Source organism: Epinephelus moara, chromosome 8 (assembly GCF_006386435.1).
Source record: "Epinephelus moara isolate mb chromosome 8, YSFRI_EMoa_1.0, whole genome shotgun sequence".
Taxonomy (NCBI): Eukaryota; Metazoa; Chordata; class Actinopteri; order Perciformes; family Serranidae; genus Epinephelus; species Epinephelus moara.
In genome coordinates, this window is record NC_065513.1 from 29662814 (window position 1) to 29679845 (window position 17032).

At 40.5% G+C, this 17032-nt stretch overlaps 2 protein-coding genes across 4 annotated transcripts in view; both read left to right on the forward strand.

Moving 5' to 3' along the window:
- Nucleotides 1-1365: 1365 nt before the first annotated feature.
- On the forward strand, nucleotides 1366-5764 carry pheta1 (PH domain containing endocytic trafficking adaptor 1). 2 transcript variants are annotated; one of them, XM_050051770.1, is made up of 3 exons: nucleotides 1366-1497; nucleotides 1989-2085; nucleotides 2929-5764. In XM_050051770.1, exon 3 carries the CDS (start codon nucleotides 2980-2982, stop codon nucleotides 3880-3882), a length of 903 nt encoding a protein of 300 aa, XP_049907727.1. In that variant the 5' UTR covers nucleotides 1366-1497; nucleotides 1989-2085; nucleotides 2929-2979; the 3' UTR covers nucleotides 3883-5764. The 2 variants fall into 2 exon arrangements, with proteins under 2 accessions (XP_049907727.1, XP_049907726.1); XM_050051769.1 differs by having other exon boundaries at nucleotides 2939-5764.
- Nucleotides 5765-11100: 5336 nt separating this feature from the next.
- Nucleotides 11101-17032, forward strand: part of sh2b3 (SH2B adaptor protein 3) — a 72111-nt gene continuing 66179 nt past the window's right edge. For both annotated transcript variants that reach the window (XM_050050683.1, XM_050050684.1), the window contains exon 1: nucleotides 11101-11412. The gene's annotated coding sequence lies outside the window, so the exon portion shown is untranslated. The remainder of the gene's footprint in view (nucleotides 11413-17032) is intronic.

The window sequence follows — 17032 nt, forward strand, 5'->3', positions numbered from 1 at the left end:
AATATGATTATCTGATATTAATTCGTTTACTAACACTGCTTTAGATGATAGAGACCTAATATTTAACAGTCCGCATTTAATTCTCCTGTTTTGTCTTTCTGTCACAGAAGAGGTTCATCAGCATACATAGGGCTATTACCCAGCAATCATCATTGCATATCTGACAATGATATAAAAGAAAGTCATAAATCGTTTAATTGAATAGTTTTTATAGTATATTCATAGATATTTTTTAGCTTATATAACAATGTGTTTATTTTTATTTATTTAACCAGGAAGTCCCATTGAGATTGAAAATCTCTTTCACAAGAGACCTGGCCGAGGTAGCAGCCAATCAAAACACATTTAAAATGCAACAAATACAACATTTAATAAAAAAAAAAATCCACAATAAAACAACAACTATTCAAACATAGAAAAACAGGCACATGTCTATATCACCACATTCTTTATGATGCCCTTATATTCATCACTGGATATACGTGTGTCTAATTTTAGATCTTTTTGAAGATTGTTCCATGTCCAAGGATAACAGAATAGGAGAATGCAGTAGCTACTAATGATTTAAAACAACATCCATCCATCAATCCATTTTCGTAGCCACTTATCCTCTTGAGGGCAGCTGGGGGGCTGGCGCCTATCCCAGCTGACATTGGGAGAAAGGCGGGGTACACCCTGGACGGGTCACCAGACTATCACAGGGCTGACACATAGAGACAGACAGTGATTCATGCTCACATTCACACCTACGGCCAGTTTAGAGTCACCAGTTAACCTGCATGTCTTTGGACTGTGGGAGGAAGCTGGAGTACCTGGAGAAAACCTACGCTGACACGGTAAGAACATGGAAACTCTTCACGCAAAAACCTTGACGCTGATGGGTTTTTGCCTATACATAGCAAATGGCAATGTTTTTGAATTATTGATATTCTTTTTTTTTATCATTTATCTTTGAGCACAGGTTTATTTCCAAGGTGGCAATCTGAATCACTTGCAAGGGCCCGCTCTCTCTATGGGCCCCTCCACCCAGGGGCAATTGCACTGCCTGCACTGACTATATTTATGCCCCTGAACAGATGTTAAAAATGTCAGAATGAGACAGAAAATTGAGGCAGAATCATTTTGACAACATCTATAATATTCTACTAAATTGTAATTATAAATATATAATGCATGCTTTGCCACACGAAGCATCCATGGTCCATCCATGCAGGTGTAGCAGCAGCTGGTAGCAGCTCTCCAAATGCCACCTCTCCAAGGGCATAGATGGGGTGCGCGTGCTTTCTGTCACCGCTTATCCAGATGACGAGCATTTCACTAGAACGGCAATGCTGACTCCGCCCATGCGAGCTGCGCGCGTACCACATATGTGCCCTCCCTGCCAATCACGTGACCGGGAAGAAAAAAAGGGAAAGAAAGAAGGAAGAAAGATAATGGGGACAAGATAAACAACGGTGAGACTATCTGCGTGACAGGAGGAGGCGTCTTTATCAGCAGGTAATAAATAGATAGTTAACAAAATACTGTCAAGTTTAAATAACCGCTAGCGTACAAACTGTGAGTGCTCAGCTGAAAATGCTGACGCTAGATGCTCATTTGTATTCAGTAACGAGGCTAAATGCGTTTAAGCTAGTGGGCACAGAGGGAGAGTTTCTGTATTTCAGGCAGTGTTGATTTATATTTGTGTCCCTGTGTTACTGGAACTGTTAAATGTATGATGTGGAGATGAATTCCCGTAAAGTGCTGATGTGTCAAAAGCTTGTGACCAATCCAAAAACCAACAACAGCACCGCTTGAGACTGAATCATTCCTCCAATACACCATTATGCTAGCAGAGGTGGAAAAACCCTGCGTGTGTGTCTATGGAAAAACAAGCTAATGTGTGAAACATAGCCTCTCGTGTCTGATACAAACAGGACCTTACTCTTAACTTACAGCTGTGGAGTGAAACTATATGTGTGTAAAGCTTTTTGACTTCATTTGGACAGAGAGAAAACGACAGAGAAGATGCATACATGTTAAGTTATTAGCTCCAGATGTGATGGGAGGACAGTGGTGGATGTCTGCTGGATATGAGATAAACACGTAAGTAAAAACACACTTCAAATGTGTAGTTTACTGGCAGCATTTACAAATTGTGCTTGGCACCGAATGTAAAAGCTACAACACAAATTAGTCTAAACAAGGTGATATATGAGGTCACACCAGTGTCCGGCTTTACTTTAACTTCTTAACAGATTAAAATTGGATTAGCTGTTGTTTACACAGAGGGAAGGTCTGAGCCCTAGTTTACAGTTGAACATGTGACGTGTGATGTGTATAAGCCAACAATTCCACCCTGTTGTATAAGTCAGCGTACATTTACAGCAGGGCCAAGTTTAGTCTAGGTTAGTATTTCTTCCATACTACACTATAGTTTTACTATGGCAGCACTTTGTCTGAGGTTATGTCGGTGCACTCGTAGTGAGACAGGTAAAATAAAAGTGAAAGGATATTGTCTGCTCGGCCATGAGGGCTGGCACAATGCCGAAGTAGGAGGAGAACAAAGAATGTAGGTTGAAGTCTGTTTGGCAAACATTTGCCCCTCTAATGTTCCCAGGAGTAAAACACTGAATCAATTTCCTTTTGTTTTGTACTTGACCCTGTGTTCTGACCTCCTTCTAACAAGACAAGAGCAAATAGACCGTTTGCCTACTGAATATAAAACTTCTCATCCTTATTGTTATATTACCATGTCAGTAAACAACAAGCATACAAGTAGTCATGTAGCACTGAAAGCAGAGTCGGCAGAATTTTCTCTGAGCAAACAAAGATTAGCACAAGTGGAATCAAAGCAAAATCTGCTGGAAGGAGAAACTGCAGTCTCTCGTGACATCCTTAATTAAAGACTAATCTGTTTAACCTTGCGGACAACTTCTGTCTTTACAATGTTTTTTAGGTAAATAAAGAAGCTGCTGAGGAAAAGGAGGAGGGGCGAAGATGAAGCTAAATGAACGCAGCGTGGCGCACTACGCCACCTGTGACTCACCACCAGACAAAACTGGCTTCCTGTTTAAAAAGGGCGAGCGTAACACAGCGTATCACCGGCGCTGGTTTGTCCTGAAAGGTAACATGCTCTTTTATTTTGAGGAGCGTGACAGCCGAGAGCCCATCGGTGTCATCGTCCTTGAAGGATGCACCGTGGAGCTGTGTGAGTCAGCCGAGGAGTTCGCCTTCGCCATCAAGTTTGACTGTGCCAAAGCACGGGTGTACAAGATGGCTGCTGAGAACCAAGCAGCCATGGAGTCGTGGGTGAAGGCTTTGTCAAGGGCAAGCTTTGACTACATGAGGCTGGTGGTGAAGGAGCTGGAGAGGCAGCTGGAGGAGATCCAGGAGGCTGCGGGAGGCGGCAGTGTCGGGGCCGGAGTGGGAAGCCTGCAGGGCAGGCCTAAGCACTCTAAGCGAAACCAGGTGGCTCGGCCCAGGTCTGGAGCATCCTCTTCTTCATCATCGTCATCTTCCTTGTCATCATCATCATCAAGTGCTCCTCCCATGTCAGGCCCCTTCTCTACCCAGAAGAGCCTCCAGGATGAGGTGCAGCTCATCTCTGATGGTTCCAAGGAGAATGGAGTTGCGTGGAGTAAACCACCAGTTGCCTTGGCTAATGGCTTTGTTGAAGGAGCGTCGTCCTGTGTGGCCTGGGAAGCCTGTGCAGACTCTGGGAATAACACTATGATTGGTTACGGGGGTGATGGAGTGAGGGCTCCACCAGTGCCACCCAGGAGAAGAGGAGCATCTCTGGAAAGCCCCGTCTCCCCGGGCACTGGCTGCTTCTCCAAACTCCATGACTGGTACGGCAAAGAGGTGGAGGAACTGAGAGTGCAGTGGCTGCAGAGCCAGTGAAGTAACAGAGATGGATTATCTCTTTTTCCACAGTGATATCATTCCTTCCTGATCATTCTGAAATGTTTCACCCCTCTGAACTCAACAGAAGGGCGACAAAACTGAGACTTATTTGCAAATTTTAGCCTTATCACCAATCAAAAAAAGAAACAGAAATCTGAGATTGATTCCAGATCTTGTCTGGCACAGGGGAATCAATCTGTCTTAAACATTAACACTATCCATTGTACAATCCAAGAAACTGAAGACACAAATATGCTCTTTTCCACAGTTTTTAGTGTCATTTGCCAAGGACAATGAAAAACGTTAAGAATACAGTATTTAAAATGGTAATCACTCATTAGCAGCATCATTTTTCTCTGTCAAGACACTGAACAGCTTGGCCTTGATTATCCGTGTAGCACATACAATTCAGAAAACAATGCTGTTCTGTTATTATGTTGCCAATGTTCAAGATTTATTCTGCCCGTTTAGCTTCCAAATATTCCAGATATGTGCAATTGTTTAGGGGTCACTTCTCTTAAAAGCTGTAACAGCGTTTCTATAGTTACACATGCAAACTACAGTGCTATGCATCTAAAAAAAAAAAAAATACCAAAAATAACCCAACAACAAATAACTGCTAAGATCACTTCTTCTGATCCCAGCCCAGGATGGTTGGGGTGTTTTTGTTATATGCAAATGAAATAAAGAAGGCCACGTAAATAACGATCTACAGACATTGCACAAAACAAATCCACATGGATCGGGTTGCTATGGTGACACGTAATCCATGGATGAAGGTAATAGGGAATCCTGCAGCTGTACGATTGATGATGAACAGCAGGGCAGCTGCTTGTACAGTTTTTATAATCTAATGGCAGAGGCACCAGGACAGTTAACAGCATTTAAAGGGACAGTTCACCCCAAAATCAAAATACATCTTCCCCTTACCTGTAGTGCTATTTATCAATCAAGGATGCGTTCGGAAATAGTCACTCCAAGTACCGGAGCGCACTGTGGCACAAAATGGACCATTCGTAAATTTGGAGCGCTGTTAAAATGTACTATTCAGATATTCAGAACACCACACTCTCAGAGCAGCAGAGCGTCATGTGGAGTGACTGTTTCATTAACTACATGGTTTTTTAGTTCACGAAGAAATATAAGGCTCTGTTTTTTCGAATGACAGCACTCTCATTGGAGTGTTGTGCTTCAAATTGGATTTAGGAACACACTCCTACATTGTTGGTGTGAGTGTTGGAGTCTTCTCTCCAATATAATGCTACTAGATGGCACTCAGCTTGTGGTGCTCAAAGCGCCACAAAAATATATTTGGAAAACAGAAACATTTCCAGAAAGAGACATTGCTGTTGAGTCTTAAAAAATTTATTTTTGTGGCGCTTTGAGCACCACAAGCTGAGTGCCATCTAGTTCCATTATGGCCAATATCTCCAACACTCGGCATCTCGCGTAAAACAATATAGATTGATAAAGCTCTACAGGAAAGAGGAAATTCACAATTCAGCATTCCGAGCTTCCTGTAACTTCCTGTAAACTCCGGATAAGAGGTGGTGTTGGACAAAACTAGTCCAGATTCTCCTCCATACTCCCAGCGGGGCACACCTCACCCCAGAGACCTTGTGGTCGCTAAGGTCGGAGCATTCTCTCGACAGTCACTGGGGACCGTGGTGGGAGCTGGATGTCTCGCTCAGAGCAACACAGTGGTATTTTTAGCCCTTGTTAGCCGGCGGCCAGATGATGCTATGTCATAGGAGAGCTTGTCACTTAGTTCTCTCTTTTTGACTCTTGTGTTTGGTAAAAGAAGATCGTTTATCGTTGCATTTATAGGACTTTAACACTTGTCATTGTAATTATCTGATAATAAAACAATCGAAACGTCTTAATTTCATCATACTGTTTGTTTGTTACAGCTGATTAACGTGAGTGTTACTGAATGAGTGTAACTGTTAGAGACCTATACTCTATGTGAGCATCTAACCTCTTGGTTTGTATATAAATATTTTACTCTTCCATGTTGGAAATTAACACCAGCAGTCTGTAAAATGGGCCTTTTAAAATGATTGCTCAAACTGTATTGCTATACCTTTTCTGTTTTTCTATATCCAATCACATAGCCATTTACATGTTTTGTTTTATACGTGCCTTATGTTATCTTTATAACTCTGTTATTGCACTTATAACCATTACCACATGACAACAGTGATGAGGCGGGTACTGCTCGGCTGTTGTTCTGTCTTTCTTTCTTTCTGTTTTGGCGAAGGCTCATCTCGTTGCAATCAGTTTTTGACAATGGCTCTGTTCTCTCAGTCTGCATCATTGCACAGCACTATCATTAGTGTTATACACTTGGCTTGTACAGAAATGACAATGTGGGAGGGGGTGGTACAGTGTGCACTGTTTTTTGTTTTTTTAACAGCAGCATCGAGGCGGTATGCTTTTGACACGTATTAACTAAAATGACTGTTGTGCCAATTTTATTAACTCCAGAAGAGCATTACTGTTATTACAGATGACAAAAGTCTGTTTTTTAACAATAATTAAAGGAATTTGTGAATGTGTCAAATTAACCATATAATAATAATAATCTTTATGCAGCAGTGCCAAATGAGGAACGCAACCTAAATGCACAATTATCAAATTGTCAGGGTGTTTTTCTCCTTGATTGACTTCCACGATTGTAGTAAACATTTTCAATGTTATAGCACACAATGTGAGTATTATTTCAAGTAAACGATAATATCTAACACATTGTCCTGATATGGTACCCTGAAAAGATGTTAATCATTTGCTGTAAACCATCAATAAACAGTGTTAGTAATAAAAATGATGTTGTTTATTTTGCATTTATGAGGATATCTGCTGATCTGCATGCCTGGGTATAATAACAACAATGATTTTTTTAGTCATTAGCATAGCCGGCTTTGGCATTAGATGTTCTCTCATTTCATTATACTGTGCTTTTAAAAGAAATGTAAAGTATACTGAGCAGTGGTAGAATAAGTATTCTGATCTTTTACTGAAGTGGCTATACTACAGTGTAGAAAAACTCAGTTTCAAGTAATAATCCTGCACTCAAAATGTTCAGGAAAAGTACATAAGTAATAGCATCAAATATACTTAAAGGTTTAGTGTACATGACCTTGCGTAAACTGTTATCCTGACGTGACTTCAGCTAAATGATGTGGCGTTGATTCAGGTCAAATTTCCTTCGTGTCTGAGCCTCTCTTATTTTAAGTCTTTTTTTATGCCACAACAAAGTACCACAAAGGAAAAGTACTCATTATGCAGAGTGGCCCATCTCATAATCATGTATATTACTAGATCACATTTATTGCATTCATGTGTACATTATACATCTTGCAGTACATCTTTTGAACTAATAACTACATCAATTTCGTACACCCTACAGTAATTTTCACGGGGAATACTTTTTTTTACTACTTTAACTCTTATGTTAGTACTTGTGTTTCCATTTCTTTGCACTATTCTTGTTTAGTGTAGTTTCATTGCTGCACTGCTGCTGTGCCATTAGAATTTCCCCCTGGGGATAAATAAAGTACCTATCGATCTATTACTTTAAAGGGACAGTTCACCCCCAATGGAACTAGATGGCACTCAGCTTGTGGTGCTCTGAGCACCAAAAAAATACATTTGAAAAACTTGGCAGCAGCGTGTCTTTCCAGAAATCATGACCCAGTTGCTCAAGATAATCCACAGACCTTGCTGTGAGCAGTTTCATGTAAGAACTATTTTCTTTCTGCCAAACTACACCCAAGTGTATCAGCCTGCAGAGGGAAGTGTGCATCTACTCATAGATGAGAAGCTTGTGCTCATGACAGCACGAGTTATAAACATTAATGGTGTCCTCTACAGCTGAGCTGTAACGTTAGCTAGCTTATTGACAGGCCTTCTAGGTGAGCTTGCAGTAGATGTACGCTTTATAGTGTATAGTGTAGTTTATAGTGTCAAATCTAGGCTAATGCAAGTGCAATTTTCAAGACAGAAAGGTCAACTTGAGCTTAAATTGAAGCTTATCAAATTGGGAAGTTTTATATGTACAAATGAAGCAGTAATATTAATCAGGAACTGATGATTAACATCATTTTTGAAGAGAATTTGTTTTTTGGGAATGTTGTGTGTGATATTTTGAAATAAAATAGCAAGCCCCAGAATATATTTTTTCTACTTTTCCCTTTGTGTCAGGATACTCCTTGCCAAATGTCATACTTGTATGAGTATTTATACCATTGTAGTGCACTAATATTTGCATTTACATCATTTCACCAGAGATATGCAACATGCAAAAAGGTCTGTGGATTATCTTGAGTAACCAGGTCATGATTTCTGGAAAGAGACATTGCTGCTGAGGTTGTCAAATGTTTTTGTTTCTTTGCGTTTGAGCACCACAAGCCGAGTGCCATCTAGTTGAATTATATTAGAGAGAAGGCAGACATCTCTACAGCCGATATCTCCAACACTCAGCAGCTCACACTGAAACAATGTAGACTGATAAATAACATTACAGGTAAGAGGGAAAAAAAAATATATATATATATATATATATATTATTTTTTTTGGGTGAACTGTTTCTTTAATGTTACAGCTGGTAAAGGTGCAGCGCCCCCCCAAACCCCCGAATTCCTGAGGACCTGGGCTGAACCACACACAAACATTCTTGGTGCCATTAGGCGTCTTATCACCAGGTGGCGCTGTGCAACAATTTTAAACTATCATTAAACCTTTGACGTAAAGGAAATCAATGAGTGCTTAAACCCGGCGGGACAAGTGCATGTAAAAAACCGTGTGGTGACAGAAACCAGCAGGACTTTGAGTCACCAGTGATGGAGAGAAAACATTTTCTTACAGACAGACTGTGTGCTTGGATTCTCCCTGTTCTTTAAATATGGTAAGCAACTTAAAGACCACACATACAGACACACAGATGACTAATGAGGCGTTTAAGGTCGTCTCCTTGCACTCTTGGCTAGTCGCACTCGCTGCAAACAGTGCCACCTCCTGAGATGTGTTCTGGTATGACCCACCAGTTTAAGGAGTTATTATAAAGTAGTTTAAGCTGCATTATATGAGTAACGCAGGATATAACACTGTAGAAATAGCTGTTACAGCAGCGACAGGCATCCACAGATTATACACCAGTTGTACAGTATCTGGACTCATGATGGAGCCTGGACCGTTCATGCATCCTGCACATATTTTACTATTCTTGACCAGAGGGCCACTGAAAGGCTGCAGACAGCTACACTTCACACAGCAGAAGCTACTTCCTGTCTGGTAACTTCAGCATAAAATACATGTTTAAATACTGACCAGTTATTCAGAGAGAGAATTAAAAGTCTCTCATTCATCCTGGAGGATGTAGCTTGTGTTGCTGATATAAACAGGGTGGACTAAACAATTGATTACCTGCCAGTATAATGAAATACAACTCTCTAAAGCAGTTCAAACAGAAGCTGGGAGTTATATACTTCATGAAAATATCAATAATCTCAGACTGTTATCCTTGGAGTGACTAGCTCCTTGTCCTCTGTTAGCAAATACCCAAAAATAGCTGTTTTATTTGGAAATGTGATTGCAAAGAAGTTAATTTTATGAGTGTGGAAGGCGAACTCTGGTCCTACATGTGATTTATGGTTAAATGAAATTACATCTGGAGAGACTGAGACTCTATAACAAGGGTAGACGTGTTGTGTTTGATAAGATTTGGGACCCTGTACTGAAATTCTTTCGGGGCGAAGGCTAATGTAATAACATTTCTTAGATGAAACACCTTTCTGTGTTTATTTTTCCTTTTCTATATACGTAATTTTTACTGCTTCTACTTTGTGCTAATCACTCTGACTGTGGCCACTGTCATATATGATGTGCTATGCCTGTCTGCTTTGTTTGTCCTATGTTTTTTCTGTGCTCTAAAATAAGCAATAAACATATAAATTAAAAAGATAAATGAATGTATCAGATTGCATTAGATTTAGCTTGGTGTACCTAATAAACTGGCAACTCAATGTGACGTGTAAATCCTTGTTTTGCACACACTTCTCAGCCTCTATATTCATACAACTTAGGTAAATAGGCTTCTAGCAATTTACTTAGAGTATTCAGAGACCTCTGTATAGTTGGGTTTACATAACACTGAAATACTTCCAAGATAACATATGTGATTAAACACACATTAGGTTGCCAAAACAAATATGTGCCAATCTATAAAACCAAACAAATATATGGGGAAAGAATTTGCAATTGCTGAACTCCTTAAAGCTGCAGGGCATTAACAAATACGCCGAGAGTAAAGAAGCAAAATGCAACATTTATGAATAGTCTGTAAAATAATAACCACCCTGTGACATTGCAGAAAGACTATTTGACTTTTTAATGCTCCATGGATGCCAATATTGACACAAATTAATTGCATCAGCTACAATTACAGATGTATGCTCCTACATTAACTCAAGGACTGCACTTTAATACAGTTCTGAGATATTTGTGGTTGAGTATTTCCATTTTATGCTACTTTACACTTTCACATTACTACATTTTGGAAGCAAACTTTACTTTTTACATAATTACATATATTTGACAAGTTTAATTAGTTGCTACTACGTTGCAGATTCAGATTATTAGCACAAAATAAATCAAATAATAAATGATGATGTATTATTATGAACTCAAACACTTGATCTAACACTATGAAATCTTGTTATATCTTAATGTTGTAGTTGTATTGTTGTTGCTGCTGTTATTGCTGAAGCTGTTGTGTCAATAAATAAATAAATAAAATAAAATAAATGATGGATTAAGCTTCCTGGTAGAATAAAAAAATATATACATTAACCCTACATTTACCAGCTGCAGCACGATGCTTACACATTAATGCATTAGTATTTATAATTCAGTGATGAGATGATGTGAAGCATAATACACACTCTTATTTTTGGTGCTTTAAGTGTATTTTGATGTTAATATATATGCACTATTACCTAATTAAAATGCTGAATTCATGGCTTTTACATGTAACAGTGTTCCTCCACCAGTGTGAATAAGACTCAGGTGACATTTGTGCACGGGGGCCCCCTCGTGGCTGAAATTGCCTTAGTTACTAGTGTCTTTTAGCGCAAACAGGTATACGTCTCTTATTTTGAAAGGGAAGAGCCGGAAGCGTCGCCGTGAAATCCCTCCGACTTGACACAGCTGGACCGCGGCACATTTTTTTGACAGCGGAAATGCGAGTCGCCACTTTTTTTCCGCGTCAAGTTCGTGGCTGAAAGTTTTTCTTTCCTCATTTTTTTTTTTTTTGTTGCGGAGGAACCGCCGCGTGCACTCACAATGAGAGAGAAAGCGACGTACTTTTCAACATGCAGCTTTTCCTCCGATGTCCAGTTTCCTGTTGCTCCTCACCGACGTGGTTTTGAGTTACTTTAGATGCTTCTCAACACATTTCCGTTATGCGAAGTCCAACTTGTTGGTTAGTCGTCTTGCTGCGGTGGATGCCCATCCGAGATAACGGAGAACGTGAGTATGTTGTGAGGGCTGACAGCCTGCACTACCTTCTCCTCTTTAACTGATTTTAACATCACCAAACTCTTCACCACATGGCGGATAATCCCAAAAATGACGAACCGCACCAGTAATGTGGACATTTAGAGCTTCCGTCCAAAATTACATTTTTCTCTCCAATGATAATCGTCGAAAAAATGAGCTCGTGTGAAATTTAAAGGGCTCTGCCTCACTCCGGCTCGGGGCCGGTGGTGCTGGCGCAGATTTTTTAGCCAAAAAAAGTAAAGTTTGCTATTAAAACAGAGTCCTGTCACACCGCCACGCAGGGTTTACTGTCTTTGAGCTGCTTTGCATCACATCAGCAGGGATGATGCACAAAAGATGCACACAACACGTGCTTTTTTGTAACTCAGAAGTATCTTAAAGGTGTGAAAATGTCTGACATTTTCAATATTATTCTTTCTCCATGGTGATGACACAATCTGAAACCCACTGGGGCTTATTTGTGATGCATGTTTAGAGGCCAACCATATTTTAAAAGTCACCTAACTGTCCCCCATCCCCCTCCCCTTTTAAATAAGCAACACATCCACAGTGTGCACTTGAGATGTGAACTTAATTGTTGTATGTGGCAGGCGTCACTATGTGTTGCTGCAGCGTGAGTGTGCGCGTGCTCAGGTCAGTGGTCACCCCTCACGACTGCAGGATGGAGAACAGGAACAAGTGGGGAGCAGCCACTTGGTTTCACAATCCACTGTTGTGTAGCTGTAAATCAAAACAGTAATTTCAGTGTGTGTGTCTGTGTGTGTGTTGGAGGGGATTCACTTCTATTCATAGCTGTGTGAGTGTGTGTGTGTGTGGATGAATGCGTGCGCAGGAGGATATTCCCTCCAACTAAAAGGTGCCCTCTCTCTCTGTGTGTTTGCTGAGACATTCTGAGGCAGCAGGTGTGAAGTTGTGGTGATTCCCAAAATGGATAACTCCTGTAAATCCTTTGAAGTATTGCACTTAAAGGTCCAGTGTGCAGGATTTAGGGGGATGTATTGGCATAAATGGAATATAGTGTAATAAGTGTGTTTTCTTCAGTGTATTATCACCTGAAAATAAGAATTGTTGTGTTTTCGTGACCTAGAATGAGGTCCTCATCCATGGAGTCCTCTGTGTTGCACTGCCATGTTTCTACAGTAGCCCAGAAGAGACAAACCAAACACTGGCTCAAGATTTGCATTTTAGCAGTGGCCACTGTAGTTAGCAGCCCCTCTGCGTCAAGCTGAGCAACATCCGAAAAACTGCTTTATTGAGTGTTTTTACCAGTTGAAATCAACAGAAGTCTCATTTATAAACATTGCATACGCACAAAACGAGGCCTGAAAGAGGTGTACGCCACTTCCCACGCAAAAGTTGTGATCTATAGACTTGATGGGAGAAACTTTGACCCATGCTTACGAACATTTTGGAGATGGAAAATTGGTAAGGTGAAAGCCTGATAATAGACAAACGCCAGTGTTGGCTTTTGTCTGTATGTACCTTTTGTCTGTATGTACCTTTTTAGTATGGATCCTACGCACTGTTTTATAAACTGAAGGTCTGAATCTGCATTTGTCACAGAAAAAAGGTGAACGCACATTAGCAGGTGTTGTGCCAGTGGCTTGTTTGCAACGAGCTGGAGAAACACTGATTTTTTTAACTTGACACTGCTTAATTCATGTTTTTTTTTACTGATTTTAATCACTTGGTCCTTTTGTTTTTGGAGAGGAAGAGACCTCTGAGGACAATTTGGCTCCTGGTAAAAACCTCCTGAGCAGTTAACACTGAAGGAATCCTAACTGGGAGTTCACGCTTGGCACACAGGAGATGTTTCAGCTGGTTGCAGTCTGCAATCCTCACTACTAGATGCCACTAAATCCGAGACACTGCTCCTTTAAATACAATTTTTATGTACTTAACACAACTTTCTGTTTCTGTTGCCAAAGATTTCAGAGGGCGATATTGTACGTATTATTCCACGGTGTTTATTTGACACTTACCTCTCAGATTAAGTTTTTACATCCAAAAGACAAATACAATATAATGCCTAAACTATCCCATAGTATATACAGTTGTTCAACTTGGCTCCACTTCGACTAACATGTAAAAGCTACTCACATTTTAAAGCATCAATAATAATATTCCAATAATGCAACATATTTAAGAATATAATGGGCTACTCTAAATTATTCAATTGCAATTTTTCAATTCAAATTTATTTATAAAGCCCAATATTACAAATCACAATTTGCCTCAGAGGGCTTTACAGCATACAACATCACTCCGTCCTTGGACCCTCACAGCGGAAAAGGAAAAACTCCCCAGAAAACCCCCTTAAACAGAGACAAAATAGTTCAAACCTCAGGAGGCGCAACTGAGGAGGGATCCCTCTTCCAGGACGGGCAGACGTGCAAAATATGTTGTGTGTACAGAACAGATCAACATAATATTTCTCAAAGGAAAATTTTGAATGCAGGACTTTTACTAGAACTTTTGTTTTACTACTTTTACTTAAGTAAAGGATTTGTGTCCTTCTTCCACTGCCCTTATATCACAGTATCTATCTACAGTGTCTTCCAAAGGTCAGAAATATACTTGGAAGGGCTTCCTCCATCTGCCAGCTTGTTTCCATCACAATAATACAGCAGGCCTCAGTTGAACTCAGAGAGAGCCAAAGCATTGTCAGATATAATAAATCCAACGTTAGCTGACTGACTAACATGGCTATAAGGCAGCTGACAACAAAGCCACCTCTCTGCTGCCACAAGGTGTTTTGCCGTTACATATAATGTACTGTTTGACTGTCACATCTGGCTGTCTTCTCTTTAAATGCACAAGAGTGGATGTTTCCTTTCTAAATTACTATCAGTGTATGAGCTGTGTCGTTCTGCCAAACCCTCTTCAAAAATGTATCATCCAAGACGTATGAAAACACATTTGTAGGGTGCATATTTATTTTCCGTAGTAATCCCAGCAGCCTGCTGAGGTTGGCATTCTTTGTCGATTCAGTCATTTAGATGTGACAGTTATCACACCTTGAGTCATTGAAGCACAAAAGACAGAAAAACATGCCCCCAGGGTGGGGAAGTATGCCAGCTAGACTGTACACACATCTTCCACGGCAGACAGTTTAACTCTGTCGACCCCAGACACGAGGTTGGCTGTAATTTAAAGGTTCAGCGCAGCTCCAGCTCTCTAAATTAGCATGTACAGTCGCAAACGTTTCTGATGAATTTCAGAAAAGTGTTTACTTCCCTACAGACTTCCTCGGTTTCTGACAGTTGGATATTTTGGTGCCGTCTTCACTTCTCTTTTGTTCAGGGTGGTATGGACAAGAGAGGTTCTGTTCTGGGCCCATGCGCAGCTTTACATGACTGCAGTAAAACTTAAAAATGTGGTAACTCCAACCACGCAATAATGAGAATTTCTTCAGATCTGCGAGTTATGATGGTAATGGTATAAAGTAGTTTAGTAACTCAGCACTGAAAAGTCTTGGCCCCTCCCAGGAGAGGGGGATGACGCTTGTTCAGCATGATTATAATGAGATTTTCTGCAACATGACATGATTACTTGGTTGGGGATTTTATGCACCACAACACAATATTGTCTTGGTTGCTGTCTGAGACATCTTTCCTTGAAAGAAAAGGCCATCGTTTCTCAGAAATCTGATTGCATAACAGCGTGCACATTTGATGTACATGTTATGCGTGCATGTGTTGGTGCAGACGCAGAAGAAGTGTAGAAAAGTGGTGGACTCTGCAGTTGGCTATCGGCCGTGGACCAGACAATGTCACGGTTCAATGTATTCAACTGAGATGATAATGGAGGCCAGCTCTGCTGCTCCCCTCAGGGGTTCTAAGAAATCCACTGATGAGACCACGAGAGAGGTCTGACCCACAGCGGCCCTGTGGGGAGAGGAGGAGAGGGGAGGGAGAAGGAGGGAAAGGAGAAAGAGAGGAAACAAGAAGGAGGAAGAAGGGAGCCGTGGGAGATACATTGGCTGACAGACAGGAGAAGGAATCCGCAAAAGAAAAAAGACAGAAGACAAATTAGTGCAGAAAATAGAAGAAAAAGAAAACACTTTTCTGGTGCTAGTAGAGGCCTCGTACAATGCAACACACACACGTTTTCTCACAGTTTGTGTGTATGTGTGATTTGACCCGCACACCACTCGGCCACCCAAACAGCCAAGCTTAAGAATCTCTGACTTAACTGTGTGGACCACAAACACACACAAACACAAGGCATACAGTAGGGTTAAGTTCTTGCGTGTGTGTGTGAACACGTTTGTGCAAGCGCTTGGGGGGAAACACACACACAGATGCGTGCCTATGTGTTTTTTCCAAAGCAGCATTAATTAGAGACTGTGTGTGTTTTTGCGTGTGTTTACCCCAATGCGCCCCGCTTCTTGTTGCTGGAAGAATGTTGATTATAGGCCCGATTTAGCTGCAGCAGAGTGAGGATGCCGCTTTAAACGTGTGAGCTTTTAGGCTCTGAAGTTGCAGTATATTAATGGAATGAGTAGCGTGTATGCGCGCGTGTTTGTGTGTGGGTGTGCACATGTGTTTGTGTGTACACAGTAAGGACGTAGGATTGGGTCAAGGGTTTTGCTTTTGTCAAACTTTAGAAAAGAAGCACACCCTGAATGTTTGCTTTTTAGTCAAGACCAGTTTCTCCAGGGTTTGCGAGTGCATACACGTAGAGCTGCAAACAATCAGTCAATGTCATGGATTCACTGATCGGCAACTATATTGATAATAGTTTCATTATTTAGTTAAGTTTAGTTAATTTATTTGCACATACATTTGTAGAAAAGACAGTAAGAAATCGAGAAGTACAAACATCGTGCAGGAGAGGTTATGAAGATAAGTCCCCTATTAAAAAACAATGATAATATGTTAAAAAGAAAAAGATAGAAACAATTGATTTCAGCCATATTTCATACAAAAATGCCAAATATTCTTTGGTCTCAGCTTCTCAAATGTGAGGATTTGTTGCTTTTCTTTGTTAAACATTGCAGTAAATCAAAAATATTTTGCTCTTGAACATAAGCTAACTGAAAACAGCACTGTGGGCCATTGTGAATGCTATTTTATTTAAAGTTTTGTGATATTTCATAGAGCAAACAATCAGTTAATCGAGAAGAAACATAATGGGATTGATTGATAATAGTGCAGCCCTACATCAGAGCTGTTCTGATACTGATACCTCTAATACTGTCTAAAATGCTGGATTGTGTAGTCTGTGCACCGATCTGACACCACATCATTTATTAAAAACTTTAAAGTAGTTTCACACACGGATAAAACGGCACTTTTTTCAGAGATCAATTCTTCTTTGCCGCTCTAAAATAGCAGCCGACATGGCAAGTTTTGCTGTGAAACCAATGACAACTTCTGTTTTAGAGCAGTGAAGAAGAATTGATTTACAGTAAATAGCAGAACATTTGCCGTCAGCAAAGTGTCCGCAATTTGGTAATATTTTACCCTGCATAAAACAAAGTTCTCCGGAATTCATTCTCTGTATTTGTTTGTTAATGTATTACCAAGGTTACACTGAGCCGTACACATCCATAAAAGGTTAGCAGCAGACTGTACAGTAGGGGTGG